This window comes from Cricetulus griseus (assembly GCF_003668045.3).
Source record: "Cricetulus griseus strain 17A/GY chromosome 1 unlocalized genomic scaffold, alternate assembly CriGri-PICRH-1.0 chr1_0, whole genome shotgun sequence".
Lineage (NCBI taxonomy): Eukaryota > Metazoa > Chordata > Mammalia > Rodentia > Cricetidae > Cricetulus > Cricetulus griseus.
Genome location: NW_023276806.1, coordinates 129,695,907 through 129,712,406, shown reverse-complemented (window position 1 = coordinate 129,712,406; position 16,500 = coordinate 129,695,907). Strand labels below are relative to the sequence as shown.

The following is a 16,500-nucleotide window of genomic DNA, read 5'->3' as shown; positions in this document are numbered from 1 at the left end:
CCTGAACAATAGAGTCAGATGGAAAAGTGAGAACATGCCTGTGGGCCAGCCTATGGGTTTTTTTCTTGATTAATGATTGATTTGGGAGGACCCAACAGCCCATTGTGGGTGGTGCCTTCCCTTGGCAGGTGGTTCTGCCTAGTATAAGAAAGTAGGCTGAGCAAGCCATGGCTGCAAGCCAGTAAGCCACATTCCTCCCTGGTCTCTGCTTCAGTTCCTGCCTCCAAGTTCCTGCCTGACTTCCCTGGAGGAGGTAAACAAACTGTAAGACAAAATAAATCCCTTCTTCTCCAAGGTTGTTTTTGGTCATGGTGTTTTACCACAGCAATGGAAATCCTAACACTAGCCGGGTGTTGGTGGCGCAAGCCTTTGATCCCAGCACTTAGTAGGTAGGGGCAGGCAGATCTCTGTGAGTTCAAGGCCAGCCTAGTCTGCAAAGCTACACAGAGGAAACCCTGTCTCAAAAAAGTCCAAAAAAACAGAAAGAAAGAAAGAAAGAAAGAAAGAAAGAAAGAAAGAAAGAAAGAAAGGCAGGCAGCCTAACACACCTTCACACCATTGAGATGACAATAAAAACAGCACAAAGGGCCAGGTGAGTGTGTGATGTGAGACAGTAAAACATTCTTTTGTTGTTTGTTCATTTGTTTGAGACAGGGTCTCGTGAAGCCCAGGCTTGTGGTGGGATAATCTGTTTGTACACTGTCAAGATATGTCTCTGCCTAAGGCACTTTCTGATTGACTTAATGAAGAGTTGAATGGCCGATACCTAGGCAGGAGAGAATAGGAGGGAAAGAGAGGAACTTGGGGGTTAGAATCTAGGTGCAGAGGAGACACCAGGGAAACACTGAAGAGGTTGCCTTTAGTCCCAACACTCAGGAGGCAGAGGCAGGAGGATCTCTGAGTTTGAGGCCAGCCTGGTCAACAAAGCTACACAGAGAAATCCTATCTCAAACCCCTCCCCCAAAAAAGGCAAAGAGCAGGGAAGCTGGTTCACACCTGTAATCCTAGCACCAGGGACCAAAGGTAGAAGAATCAGGAGTTCAAGGACAGTCTGGCCTGTATGAGACCCTGTCTCAAAAATAAAATAAAAATTTCAAAAAACAAAACAAACAAAATAAAAAAACAGGCAGTGGCAGCACACACCTATATTCCCAGCACCGCAGAGGCAGAGGCAGAGGCAGAGGCAGAGGCAGAGGCAGAGGCAGGCAGATCTCTGACTTGGAGGCCAGCCTGGTCTATAGAGCCAGTTCCAGGACAGCAAGAATGGTTACAAGTAGAAAACTTAGCAGGGTGGTGGCGGCACAGGCCTTTAATCCCAGCACTCCGGAGGCAGAGGAAGGTGGATCTCTGTGACTTCGAGACTAGTCTGGTCTACAAGAGTGAGTTCCAGGACAGCCTCCAAAGTCACAGGGTCTCAACCCCCCCCCCCAAAAAAAGTAGAAAACTTGTCTCAAAAATAAATTTAAAAAACATATGAAAAGTTAGAATAAACCATTTTGTCCCCTCCCTCTCCTTTTTAATAGTTGGACATGTACTTGAGTAGCAGAACACTTGCCTGTATGTGCTGTGCAAGCCCTGGGTTCACACTTTAGTACCACCCCCCCAAATACAGGTAAAGAGATCTAGCCTATTCATCAGAAACATTTAGTAGATTTAAGAGTTGGTCTGATATTTGCAAATGAACTAAATCAAATAAATCCTGTTATCATCATTAGATTGCAAAACACTTAATTCTCTACCCAAGGTAGCTATCTCACTTCAGGAGGCCACCCTGCTCTATCAATGTCCTTAAAAGCAGTAGCATGTGGACAGGGCTGTCACCCAGCCACTGGGCAAGCCAAAGGACCTTGAACAACAGTGAGAACCCAGCAGAAGACAGAGACAGACAAACAGACAGTACAATGCCCCAAACTAGAGGTTTCCCCGGGGACAGGTAAGTTCCTACAGGGAAAAGTTCACAGGTTTTTGTTTGTGAATGGGAAGAGAGAAAGAAAGAAAGAAAGAAAGAAAGAAAGAAAGAAAGAAAGAAAGAAAGAAAGAAAGAAAGAAAGAAAGAAAGAAAGGAGGAAAGAAAGAAAGGAAGGAAGGGAGGGGAAGGAGGGTGGAAGGAAGCAAAGAAAGAACAAGAGAAGAGAAGAGATGACTGCTTCTAGGTATGTAGAGGAGGAGAAAGAGTACTGTAGATAAAAGGGAGACACAGCCACAGGCCAGGACATCTGGGAGAGTCCAGAGTGGACATGACCAGACTGAGCTGGGCCATGTGGGGAGAAGAGTGGAGGGGAAGGAAGAGAGGAGAGCAGGGGAACCCGGTGCAGCAGCCAGGAGGTATAGAAACCAAAATGGCTGGATTATATATGGAAGGGCAGCCCAGGCCCCTAGTCTGGGAAGTTCAGGGTGGGGGCAGGTATGCCAGCCAGGAGGGCCCTGTGACAGGTAGGGACTGAGGGATGCTGGGAGGACCTGGCTGCCAGGTTTGTTTTGATGTGTTAAGTAGGCATCTCAGCCACTGGTCCCAGGGTTTGGTTTTATAGTATATGGGAGATGAATCTGTCTGGTTCTGGATTTAGTATTAGAATATCTAGTGGTCTAGAAATGTAAGATGTCTTTTGTTTGTTTGTTTGTTTGTTTGTTTTTGCAACAGGGTTTCTCTGTGTAACTAGCTGTCCTAGAACTCACTATGTATTCCAGGTTGGCCTCGAATTCAAAGAGATCCAGCTGCTTTTGCCTCCTGAGTGCTAGAATTAAATGCATGTGCCTCCACCGCCAAGCTCGTTGCTTGTTTTTTGACACAGGTCTAAAGTAACCCAGGCTGGCTTTAAACTCCAGATCCCCCAGCTTCTTGAGTGCTAGGGTTAAATCGAAACACACCAGGTCTGGCCTGATGATAAAGGATCTATTTGAAGATTAGTTTTATTAATACTAAAAATTCCACTTTTATTTCTACTTGTAGCTTTTTTATTTTTCCTTCTGATTTCTCAACAGGGGTGAAGAAAGGAAAGTGCTTCAGCTCAAACCCCTCCAACCTCAGCAAGTTCTGAAGGCTGGAAAACACTCTGGTGGCTGAAACGGTAGGATAAATGCTGAAGCATAGCTTTGCCAATTTACAAACCCTGTTTCTGTAAACAGTGACTTTAGCCAGGAATGACAGCTTATACATATAATCTCCACACTCAGAGGCTTTCTCCCCACGTTGCATTGGCCATGGTGTTTCAGTTTCACTACAGCAATAGTGACCAGAACTTCTGACCCTCTGGCCCCACCCCCTGAATGCCAAGGTTGCATGCAGGCACCGCCATGATCAGTTTTATGTGGTGCTGAGAATGGGGCTCAGGGCCTCATTCACAATGGGCAAGCATTCGGCTACACCCCAGTCCATCACTTCACACTCAGTGTGAGGTCTTCACTTCTTGGATGACAGGAGATCAAATTCATGTTCTGCCTAATCACTCAGCTGTTCATTATTCATTCAGAAATAGAATAGACAGTGCTTCGGTATCTTATACATTTTTTTCAAAAGTATATATTTTTGACTTTAGATAGCATTTAACTAGTAAAGTGTAATTAAAACACAGGCTCCAGCCGGGCCATGGTGGTGGTGGTGCACATCTTTAATCCCAGCACCTGGGAGGCAGAGACCAGCCTGGTCTACAAGAGTTAGTTCCAGGACAGCCTCCACAGCCACAGAGAAACCCTGTTTCAGGAAAACAACAACAACAACAACAACAAATCAAACAAACAAACAACAACAAACAAAAAAACACAGGCTCTGGCTCTTCCTCCTTTGGAGCCCTCCCGTTCTGAGGAGTTCTTATTTTCCTTGATAAATTTCTGAAAATCAAACTAGCAAACAAGAAGCGACCTGGGTTCAACCAAGGCTCAAAGAACAGAGCCACGGTGGGTGGTGCATGCTTGCAGTTCCAGCAGTCGAGGTAGAGGCAGATCAGGAGTTCAAAGTCACCCTCAGCTAGGGCCACCTAAGCTACATGAGACCCTCTTAGTCCCAGCACTCAGCAGGCAGAGGCAGGGGGATCTCTGTGAGTTCAAGGCCAGCCTGTCTCCAGAGCGAGTGCCACGACAGCTTACACAGCGAGACCCTGTTTCAAACACAACAAAAACAACAACCCCTGGCCACAAATAAAAACAATCTGAAAAGAAAAACACCGTTTCAGAAAAAGGGAACAACACAGCCACAGCCATGAACTGTACTTTGAGGAGACTAGAACTCAGTGAAGCTGGCTGTAAGACAGACAAAAGCAGGCAGACTCTTCCAGATACAGTAAAGTGCTGAAGGTTTCATTCTCAATACAGGAGATAGTGAGAAATTTCAAACAGCAGGAAAAGTTCCTATGTCTATGTTCTGAAGCAGTAACACTGCAGTCAAAACTATCCCCAGGAGAACAACGGGAGGACCTCAGCTGCAACTCTGCAGGACCAACAGGAGGACCTCAGCTGCAACTCTGCAGACAGCAGGTGGTCAGGGGCCCAAGACAAGCAATTACCATGGATCTCCTATTTTGTTCAGAAGCAACAGAAAGTATAGCCATCAAAAGGTCATGCTGGTTGTTCCCAGAACTAGACTGTAAGACCTTATTGCCAGAGAGGCCAAGTGCCATTGATGTCAAGGACCGGGAAATCGCGCTGGAGTTGAGCAGGAAGCTTCCTCTCTGCTGGCTTGCCTTCATAGCCCCGGAAAGTCCTATTCAGGCTGCTGGAAGAGAATTGGCATCAACTTTTTTTTTTAGACAGGGTTTCTCTGTGTAGCCCTGGCTGTCCTGGAACTTGCTTTGTAGACCAGGCTGACCTTGAACTCAGAGATCAGCCTGCCTCTGCCTCTCAAGTGCTGGGAGGCATCAACAATATTACCCAGCCATGGCCTGTGCATGCAACACTATCAGTTAGGCAGGCACAATGTGCCCATGGGTGCAGCAACAGCAATCTTTTATGGAGTGACAAACCACTTTCTGACTGGAATTTATGTCCACACTTGGTACTGTAAGCCAGTCAAAAGCCCAATACTGGGGAGGTCATAGACCCTAGTGGGAAGCTACTGCTCTTGTTTTGTTCAACGGGCATGACAGACTATGGAATCGCTTCTAAATAACTATATCCATACCCCAGGGTTGTCAGCGTTGGTCCAAAGTGACTTCAGAGCCCCACAACTACTCAAGTGAGGAGAATAAATGAACAGGACACCTATCACCCCACACGTTTTGGGGAACATCATGGAAGAAGGAGTAAAAAGAATGGTAAGAGTTAGACAATGTGTGTGTGGGGGGAGAAGTATAGAACTCTAATTCCTGGGTGTGACGGCCGTTGAACTGTTGGGAAGTGAGAATTTTACCACTGAGTACCAACTGCACTCCCTGTTGCACTCTTTTTGTGTGTGTGTGTGGGGGGTGCTGTTGCTGTTGGTTTTTGGAGATAGGGTTTCTCTGTGTAGCCCTGGCTGTCCTGGCACTCACTCTGTAGACCAGGCTGGCCTTGAACTCACAGAGATCTGCCTGCCTCTGCCTCCCGGGTACTGGGATTAAAGGTGTGCGCCACCACCCAGCACGGCTGCACTCCTTTTAGAAATAATTTCATATTTGTTTAAGTATATGAGTGTTTTGATTGCATGTAGGTCTGTGCACCACATATGTGTCTAGTGCCCTAGGAGATCAGAATTCATCTGGAACTGGAGTATGGACAGCTGTCAATCACTTTGTAGGTGTTGGGAAATTGTATTCTGACTCTCTGCAAGAACTAGTGCTCTTAGCTGAGCCATCTCTCCTGTCCCCTTGCCCCAGTGCACTCTTAAACTCACAGTAGCTGTGATTACCTGCACAGGAGCTATTCAAGTTTGGACCCCATTCTTTTCATGGGAGAGGGAGGAATCCTGTACTTCCAGGGGATTTATATGCAATTAATTGTTGATGGGGGAAGTCTTGGGGTTTCTATTGCTGTGAAGAGACACCATGACAATTCTTATAAATGAAAAACATTTAATTGGGGTGGCTTACATTTTCAGACGTTTAGTCCATTGTCATTATGGTGTGATATGCTGTCCTACATCTTGCAGGCAACAGGAAGTGAACTGAGACACTGGGCAGTACTTGAGCATATGAGACCTCAAAGCCCGCCTCCACAGTGACACACTTCCTCCAACAAGACCACACCCATTCCAACAAGGCCACACCTCCTCATAATGCCACTCCCTTGCAGGGCGGGGGGGGGGGGGGGAGGGGGAGGAGGAGCTCTCTCTCTCTCTCAGACTCACAAAACAGACACACACACACAAACACACACATACTCATACACACACACACACACATACACTTGCACAAACACACACAGACACAGAGATACTAGAGCAGAGGAGGAACTAGATGGGAAAAGGGGCTTAGTGGTAATGGGAAGGAGACAAAAGAGGGTAAGGGCTGTGAATATGCTCCAAATACACTATGTACACAAGGAAACCTGTTATATATAATTAATATATGCTAATAAAAACATTTTTTATGGATCAAAGACCTCAACATAAATCCAGCTACACTGAACCTATTAGAAGACAAAGTGGGGAATACCCTTGAATTAATCAGTACAGGAGACCACTTCCTGAACACTACACCAGTAGCACAGACACTGAGGTCAAAACGGCAGCCCACGGACTGGGAAAAGATATTCACCAACCCCACATCTGACAGAGGGCTGATCTCCAAAATATACAAAGAACTCAAGAAGCTAGTCTCCAAACACCAAACAACCCAATTAAAAAGTGGGGTACAGAACTAAATAGACAATTCTCAATAGAAGAATCTAAAATGGCTAAAAGACACATAAGAAAGTGTTCAACATCCTTAGCCATCAGGGAAATGCAAATCAAAACAACTCTGAGATACCATCTTACTCCTGTCAGAATGGCCAAAATCAAAAACACCAATGACAGTTTATGCTGGAGAGGATGTGGAGAAAGGGGAACACTTCTCCACTGCTGGTGGGAGTGCCAACTTGTACAGCCACTTTGGAAATCAGTATGGCGACTCCTCAAGAAAATGGGAATCAGTCTACCACAAGATCCAGCAATTCCACTCTTAGGTATATACCCAAAAGAAGCACATTCATACAACAAGGACATCTATTCAACAATGTTCATAGTAGCACTATTTGGAATAGCCAGAAACTGGAAGCAGCCTAGATGCCCCTCAGCCAAAGAATGGATAGAGAAATTGTGGTACATTTACACAATGGAGTACTACTCAGCAGGAAAAAACAATGGAATCTTGAAATTTGCAGGAAAATGGATGGAACTAGAGGAAACCATTCTGAGTGAGGTAACCCAATCACAAAAAGACAAACATGGTATGTACTCACTCATATGTGGATTTTAGACATAGGGTAAAGGATTACCAGCCTACAATCCACACTGCCAGAGTAACTAGTAAACAAGGAGGACTCTAAGAGAGACAAACTTTGTCCCCTGGAGAAGGGGAAAGGGTCAAGATCCCCTGAGCAAATTGAGAGCATGGGAAGGGGGGGGGCTCTAAGAGAATGAGAAGGGAAGAAGAGGAAGGATGCAGAGGTCATGAGGGAGCAGAAAGGTTGAGTCAGGGGAAGAATAGAAGAAAGGATATGTGATAAGTAGGGTTTTAGTTGGGGGGGTGGTAGGGGAGGATGGGAGGGAGAGGGAACTGGGATTGTCATGTAAAACAATCTTGTTTCTAATTCAAATAAAAAAATCTGAATTTTTTCTTTTTAAATGAGGACTGAGTATGGTAGCCCATGCCTATAATCAGAAGTATTAGGGAGTTAAAGGCATGAACATGAGTTTAAGGTCATCCTCCACTATAAGGTGAGTTCCAAGCTAGCCTAGAATACAAAGTGAAACCTTGTTTCAAGCCATTGTTTCAGGGTCTAGAGAGATGACTCAGAGGTTAAGAATGTTTGCTGCTCTTGCATGGGACTAGACAGCTTCCAGCACCTACATCAGGCAGCTGCTAAACTCCTGTAACTCCAGCTGTAGGGGATTCAATATACTCTTCTGGTCTCCATGGGCACACACACACAAAAATTAGGGCCAGGCATTGTGGTGCAACGCCTTAAATACCAGCACTTGGAAGGCAGGGGCAGGCAAGTTCAATGACAACCTGATCCACATACATACATACACACACAACACACATACTTACATGCATACACACATATATAAATATAAATGAACTGCTATTTAGATCATAAAGTTGTATAACCATAACCTCAATTTCAAAACATTTCCATTAATCCCCCAAAGAAACCTATAATTACCAATTACGTCCAAATTCCTTCATCCCCTTCGACTTCCACTGATAGACAACCACTAATATGCTTCCCATCCATGTGGGTTTGCCTATTCTGAACATTTCATACAAACAGAATCAGATTCCATATGGTCTTTTTGAGTGTCTTTCTTTCATTAGCACACTGTTGATCCATTTGTAGCAAGTATCACTGCCTTACACCTTTACCCTGCAGTACAGGCAGGTGCCATGATGGTTCATTGACCCAGGACAGCCAGAGCTGTACCAAGAAGAGAAACTGTTCCAAAAAAAAAAACAAAACAAAAAACCCAAAGAGCATTGATCTTAAGAAAATAAAGCAAAGCATGATTCTGGACCGAGGCTGCAGCTCAGAGACAGAGTGATTACTTAGCATGTGTGAACCCTGAGAGCCATCCCACACACAGCCTAAGCTGGGACTGATGCACACACCTGTAACTCCAGCACTTGGGAGGTGGAAGCAGGAAGATCAGAAGTTCAGGGCCAGCCTGGGCCACATGAGCTCCTGTCTCAACAAGACAAACAGAAAAGGAAAGGGCAGCATCATACAAGGAGGTGGTGCTTCCCAGGAGAGTCACTAAGGCTACAGAACGACAGGTTGTCGCACTACATATTCCTGGCTATCCTGGAACTCACTATGCAGGTGAGTCCTCAGAGCCACCTGCTCCTGCCTCCAGGGCACTCCACACACCTGGCACCACGGGCATTCTTCATGCAAACTGCCCTAGGGGCATGAGAAGCAGTGCCTGGCGCTTCAGGCGACTGGGTTTTCTAAATGCTCACAGGTGGAAGACCCAGTGCTGGGATTAAAGGCATGCGCCACCAGCCTGGCTCCAGGAGTAGTTTGATTAGGACTAAAATGGGAGGAGTGAGAAGAGCTCAATGGAGCTCTACAGAGCTCCGGCCTGGTGTGCACAAGCCCTCAACCACAAAAAATGCTAAACCATGAAAGAAAAGAGGTCTCAGTCCTCAGCTGCAACAGATCATTTCTCATTTGAAAGGAAGACACATTAGGCGGTAGTAGATAGCCAGGGGCTATGACTGTAAATTTAGGAGCCCAGAGAGAAGAATGAAGACCCTTCCCACATAGCAGAATCAGGTCCAACCAAGAAAATCTGTGTGGACTGAGATACAAGCTGGGCAGGAATGCAGATTTGTGTATTTTAGACACATTTCATGTTGCCTAGGCTGGCCTTGACCTAAGAACATAGTTGAAGCTAGTCTTGCCTTTACCTCTCAAGTGCTTCAATCATGTGTGTGTGCGTGCCACCATGCCCTGTGAGAAAAGTCCGTGAAGGTGAATTATCTCAAATCAAAAGCAATCCCATGCCAGGCAGTGTGGTGCACACCTACAACATCAGTATCAGGAGATAGTGAAGGCTAGCCTGAGCTACAGAGAGCTAACTCAAACATACACGGGCATACACACACACACACACACACACACACACACACACACACACACATGCACGCATACACATATGTAGACACACACCACATTCCTGAATACATACAACACATATGTATATACACACACTATACACTCACTCACACACACACACACACACACACACACACTACACTCCTGAACACACATATACATACATACATTCACCATAAACACACACACACAAACACACACACCACACAGCTGGGAGATGGTGTAGCAGGTAAAAATCTTGCAAGCAATCTATCGTGAGGATTGGTGATTACATCTCCAGAACCCATGCAAATGCCACAAATCCCCGGTGGACATGGTGTCCCACCTGTGATCCAGGCTCCAAAGGTGGCAATGGGACCTCTGGAGCAAGCCGGATAGACAGACAGAGTAGCTGCAATGCTGAGCTCTGCTTCAGTGGACAGACCTGGCCTCCGTGGTAAGGTGAGGAGTGATGTAAGATTCTGGACCTCAGCTTGAGCCTCCACACATGTGTATACATGCATCACATATATGTGAACACACATACATCCACACATTTACCACACAGACACATAGTGGGCAGAAACAAAACCAAAAGTTCTTTTTTTTTTCTAAAGGAAATGGTTGTTGCTGTGAGGAGATAAATTATAATAACAAATGCCAAGGAGATGATGTCAGGGAAGGCGGGGTCAGCCTCTTCACAGGCACAGAATTCCTTTATTCCCAAGCATTTCTCCTTCCAGCCTTACCTATTGCATCCCAGCACTGAGGCAACTCCTTCAAACATGAGGGCACGGTTTTGAGACCTACAAGCTAATCATCTTCCTTTCTATTTTTTATCTCATGAACTTTTTTTCAGCGATCACATTATTTTGTAGAACTCTTTGAAATCCACACTTTCCCATTCTGTAACTTTATAAATTTACTTACAGCCTCCCTCCCCCCACCCCTGTCTATGGCAGTCTTGCTCTGGGTCAGCTGGAATTTGCCCTGTGAACAGGCTGACCTCGAACTCCATGTAGTCATTCCCATTCTGTTTCCAGAGTACTGGGATTCCAGGCAAATGTCATGTGCCAACGTGCTTGCTTCCCTTTCGTAACTATTTTAATTCCAATGAACAGAAATTTAACACTACATCCCAAGAAAGACTGCCTTTATCAGCTGATTTTAAATTTTTATTTGTTTGTGGTTCTGAGGAGTGGACGAAGAGCCTTGAGTAAACTAAGCAAGTGTTTTAACAAAAAGCTACAGCTCCATCACAAAACAAACAAACAAAAACCACTTTTAGGACTACAGAGATGACTCAGTGGTTAAGAGCTCATATTGGGGGCTGGAGAGATGGCTCAGAGGTTAAGAGCACTGGCTGCTCTTCCAGAAGTCCTGAGTTCAATTCCCAGCAACCACATGGTGGCTCACAACCATCCGTTATGAGATCTGGTACCCTCTTCTGGTGTGTAGGTATACATGGAAGCAGAATGTTGTATGCATAATAAATAAATAAAATCTTTTAAAAACAAAAAACAGCTCATATTGTTCATGCAGGGATCCAAGTTCAGCTCACAGCACCGACATCAGATGGTTCACAACTGCTTGTATGTCTCTGCCTCTAAGGCATCTGGCACCCCTGGCCTCTGCAGGCACCTGTGTACTTACATGCACATACCCATGCAGACATAATTTTTTTAAAAAATTTAATGATTTGTGTGTGTGTGTGTGTGTGTGTGTGTGTGTATTCATGAATGCAGGTGGCCCAGAGGCCAGAAGCACCCAGTCCCTGTGGAGCTGGATTTATGGGTAAGGTGGAGACTGTAATCTAACTCTGGTCTCCTGCAGGAGCAGTACACACTCTCTTAACCTGAGACATCCACTGATGCCACTCCATTTCCTTTGTTTCTTTGAGACCAAGACTGGCTTGAGTTTACAGTCTTGTCTCAGTCTCCTGAGCAACTGGGATTATAAGTCACCAGTATACTCATCCTTGTGTTTGACTACACTGCTATAGTTACGACAAAGAAAGTAACTAATTAAAAATAAAGACTGAGAGGTGGCTGCTGGGGGGTGGGGGGGGAGGGGGTGTAAAAGCGCTTGCTGTGCAAATATTAGGACCTGAGTTCAAATCCCCAGTACTAGTGGCCGGAGTTATAGCTCAGTGGTTAAGAACACTGGCTGCTAATGCCGAGGGCCCAGATTAAGTTCCCAGAACACAAATAACAATTTAAAACTATAGGCTGGGTGGTGATGGCACGCCTTTAATCCCAGCCCTCGGGAGGCAGAGGCAGGTGGATCTCTGTGAGTTTGAGACCAGTCTGGTCTACAAGAGCTAGTTCCAGGACAGCCTCCAAAACCACAGAAAAACCCTGTCTTGAAGAACTTAAAAAAAAACAAACAAATAACTCTGGAAGATCAAGTACACTGAACTATCGTCAGTCTTTTTCTCCAGCAGTGGGATTTGAGTAAGAAATTACAGGACTTTATTTTACAAATCTATTTTTAATTTTTTGTTTGTTTGTTTGTTTTGTTTTTGGAGACAGGGTTTCTCTGTGTAGCTTTGGTGCCTATCCTGGCACTCGCTCTGGAGACCAGGCTGGCCTTGAACTCACAGAGATCCGACTGTCTCTACCTCTCGAGTGCTGGGATTAAAGGTGTGCGCCACCAACGCCCGGCCTATTTTTCATTTTTAAAAGGGCACATTTTATATTTATCACTAAAAATTAACCAAAGATTTTCAAATCAATCTCTCTCTCTCTCTCTCTCTCTCTCTCTCTCTCTCTCTCTCTCATTGTTCTGAGACAGGGTTTCTCTGTGTAGTCCTAGCGGCCCCATCTCAGACCAACTGGACTTGAACTCAGATCTGTCTTCCTGCCTCTGCTGGAATTAAAAGTGTGCCTCACTAGGCAAGGTTGCTTGTTTGTTTCTCTGAGATAAGTTCTCTCTTTGTAGACAAGCCTGGCCTCAAATTCACAGAAATCTACCATGACCATCCCAAGAACCTTAAATTTTTAAACTTTAGTTTAAAAAGTGCACAAACTGGGTGGGAAAGATGGCTCAGTAGTTAAAAGCTCTGGCTGTTCTTACAAAGGACCCAGGTTGGGTTCCCAGCACGCACATGGTAGCTCACTGCTGCCTATAACTCCAGTTTCAGGGGATTCGGCACACTTTCTAGCCTCCAAAAGCACCAGGCACATATGTGGTATGCAGACATACCTGCAGGCAAACACCCATACACATTTTTAAAAATGCACAAATTGTTGTGCATGGTGGTGCTTGCCTTTAATCCTAGGAGACTGGAGACTGAGGTGGGGAGGGTGATCTGTTTGAGGGAGCTTAGTGTCTACACAGCTACATAATAAGTTTCTTTCTTTTTTTTTTGGCGGCGGCAGGGGTGGGGGTGGGGTTCAAGACAGGGTTTCTCTGTAGCTTTCTAGGCTGTCTTGGAACTAGCTCTTGTAGACCACGCTGGTCTCGAACTCACAAGAGATCCACCGGCCTCTGCCTCCTGAGTGCTGGGGTTAAAGGTGTGTGCCCCACCTCCTGGCAACATAGTAAGTTTCAAGCCAAGCAAGGTTACATAGTAAGAAAGAAAAAGAGCAACCCCCCAAAAAAGCACACATGAGGAAATACATACAAACTCTTTGCCTGAAACAAAGTAACAAATGCATCAAACTATCAAACTCATCTGTCAACAGCAAGGTGAAGAGCAATGCAACAGTGTCTCAATTCATTCACTCCAAATTAACAAATATATGTACACACACACACACACACACACATGAAATCAGCCATGTGCACAGCCACAATATGCAAATATAACTTCCTCAGATGCTTCAAAACATTGACTTGCAAGATTTCAAAGACTTTCTTCACTTAACATTTTCATTTATTTATTTTGTGTATGTAGAAGTCAGAGGACAACTTGTGGGAGTCCCCTACCATGTGGGCTTGGGGGATAAGACTTGACCTCTGCCAGCTGAGTCATCTTGACAGACCCCCCACCCACAAAAACTTTTAAAATTACTTATTTTTTATTATTATCATTAGTGTATGTCTAGTACGTGTGTGTGAGTTTGCACACATGCCATAGTCTGTGTGGAGGTCAGATGACAAATTTCAGGAAGGGAGTGATTTTCTCCTTCTACCATGGGACCAGGGGCTGGAAATCAGGTCATCAGGTTTGTGTGGCAATCACTTTTACCTACAGAGCCATCTCACCAGCCATCAAAGATTTCTTGACAAGTATATTAGTGACAATGCAGATGCTTCCCCTGCTCTCCACCCAGACCTCACAAGTTATCAGGAAGAGATAGGAGGTTAAATCTAAGCCCACAGTCCTATCTTTTGTTGTCCGAACTCTCATACTCGAAGAATCTAAAACATTAGGCGGTTTGCTTAGTTGCCTGTCTCGCATGTGCAAGGCCATACGTTCCATACGTTCTGTCCTCCCCCACAAACAAAAACCAGAATCTAAACTTAAACATCTCTCATTATCCAAAGGGAATGGAGAGCTGAGACAAGACATTTTAGATATATTCAAATACATGAACCCCTGAAACAGAAAGTTAATTTGGTTTTATTTTAATGGGTATCCCAAGAAACTTGAATGAAAAAAGAATCAGGAACAAGCCCAGCAGTGGTGGTTCACACCTTTATTCCCAGCACTTGGGAGGCAGAGGCAGGCAGATCTCTGTGAGTTGGAGACCAGCCTGAGATAGAGAGTTAAGTTCCAGGCCAACCTGGGGTAAAGAGGGAGGCAACATCTCAAAGCCCCAAACTTACAAAAAAAGAGAAGGAAACTTTTATATAGTACTATATAGATTTGAGGAGACTAAAGATAGGTTGACTATTCCCCTCTCCCCTGTATAGAACATCAGTCTATACATTATACATATTGATATATGACATATATAATATAATCAAAAATATGTGCACAGGTTTCTTTCTGTTTTCTTTTCTTCTTTCTTTTTTTTTTTTTGAGACAAGAGTTTTTCTGTGTAGCCCTAGCTGTCCTGGAACTTACTCTGTAGACCAGGCTGGCCTGAACTCAGAACTCAGAGATCCACCTGCTGCCTCTCCCTCCTAAGTGTTAGGACTAATGGCCTGCACCACTGCCTGCCTACTGTAGTGTTTTATTTCTTAAGCATATAAACAGAATGAATGCCACATAAACTAAGACCCACTAGGGTACTGTCCTGATGAACACTAGTGTTTGAGTCTCCGAAATTGTCTCTTGAGGTCTTTCCCCGCCTGCCTCCAACATTCCACCAGAAAAGCTAAGCATGGATCTCTGGACAACTATGCTCAGGGTGAGTGAAAAGTCTCCTCTCCAGCATTGCAAGACACAAAATGCCAAGAAACTGCCAAGGATATTCTGTGGCAAAGAAGGGCAAGATTGTCTCACCAGGCTGTCAGTTCACTGAACCATTGCTTAACTTCTCAGGCAACCATGGGTTAATCATAATGATCCTTGCTAAGTCTGGCTATCTGCAGGGTTCCAAGCAACCGCTCAGGAGGCAAGACCCAAAGAGTCACAGAGCCCTCTGCCTTAATCCCAAGGCATGTTATCTCCCCAAATTCCTCTGCCAGGACGGGTAGGGTAGAGTAGGGTAGGGTCTCTAGTCAAGAAGCACGCACTCAATTCTTGATGAGCTGCCTGTGATTTCAGCTATCTGGTTTGAGTAAAAAGGAAAGTGGGATGGAGGTAGGGGTAGACACAATTAACCAAAATGATAAAATAATCTCGAGGGGAGAGAAGCCCAGGGGCAAGGTCTGGGATGACACACGGCGGCAGACAGTCAAACAAACTAACTTCATTACACAAGACACAAACTTGCAAAGTTGATTGTTTTTAATTCCCCCAGCTTTCTCCAGCCTCACAAACCCTGGCTCTAAATTCCTTTAACTCCAGAACCAGGTGCAAAAAGGCAAGGGAAGTGGTAGGAGAGGCTCTGAAAGGGGAGAGAGGAATCTAGTTCCCCTCTTAAAGGAGAAAGCTAAACCAAGGGCACTCCCGGATCCCTAGGAGAGGAAGTAGCTGGATTCCCCAAAAGCGGTTTCCTACCTTCTTGTTGTTCTTGTTATACCCAAAAGTCGAAATCCCAGGCCGGGAAGTCACTGATAACAGCATTTTTGCTTTACTGTTAGAGAGCTGAGAGAGAGAAAGAAGAGAGTGAAGGAAAGGGAGGGAGGGAAGAGGGAGGTAGGAGGGGGAAAGAAGAGGGAAGAGAGGAAGGGAGGGAAAGGAGGGGGAGGAGAAAGGGGAGAAAAGGAGAGAGAGAGAGAGAGAGAGAGAGAGAGAGAGAGAGAGAGAGAGAGAGAGAGTGTAAGTGAGTGAGGGGGGCGGCTGCGGGGAAGAATGAGCTAGGTCTGCCTCACGTCACTGACAGAAGTTAACCGAGAGTCAAGACAAGCCATTTCCACTGGGTCCTAATGCCCAGGATGTTCTATTTGGATTTCTCTTACATAGGGTTAGAAAGAAGAGATCTTTCTTAGGTCCCAATCCTTTTCAAATGGATCTCCATTCCTCCATGAACAAGCTCTGATTGTCACAAAAAGACAATTTTCCTATCATCGATGAAAAGACAAAGGCTCTTGTTGTTTTGTTTTGATTTGGAACTTTCTTTCCCTCGGATCTCAGCTGCAAGACTTCAAGCTTGGCCTGCAAGATGGCTTAGTGGTAAAAGTTGTCAAGCCTAAGTTAGGTCCCCAGATCTACAAGGTAGAAGGAGGGGACCAAGTACCAAAAGCTGTTCTGACCCCCACAAGCACCCAGTGTGGCATGCCCACACATGCACA

General features: G+C 45.2%; 1 protein-coding gene across 5 annotated transcripts in view; it reads right to left on the bottom strand.

Moving 5' to 3' along the window:
- Rbms2 (RNA binding motif single stranded interacting protein 2) overlaps positions 1-16,500 on the bottom strand; it is a 55,886-nt gene that overhangs the window by 25,525 nt on the left and 13,861 nt on the right. For 2 of the 5 annotated variants that reach the window (XM_027392730.2, XM_027392735.2), the window contains exon 1: positions 15,767-15,982. The exons of 1 other annotated variant lie outside the window; for it this stretch is intronic. In XM_027392730.2, the coding sequence (XP_027248531.1) occupies positions 15,767-15,832 (66 nt within the window). In that variant the 5' untranslated portion in view covers positions 15,833-15,982. Of the gene's footprint in view, positions 1-15,766; positions 15,983-16,500 lie in introns of those variants that run through there. 2 more of the 5 variants (XM_027392731.2, XM_035450630.1) reach the window with 2 other exon arrangements.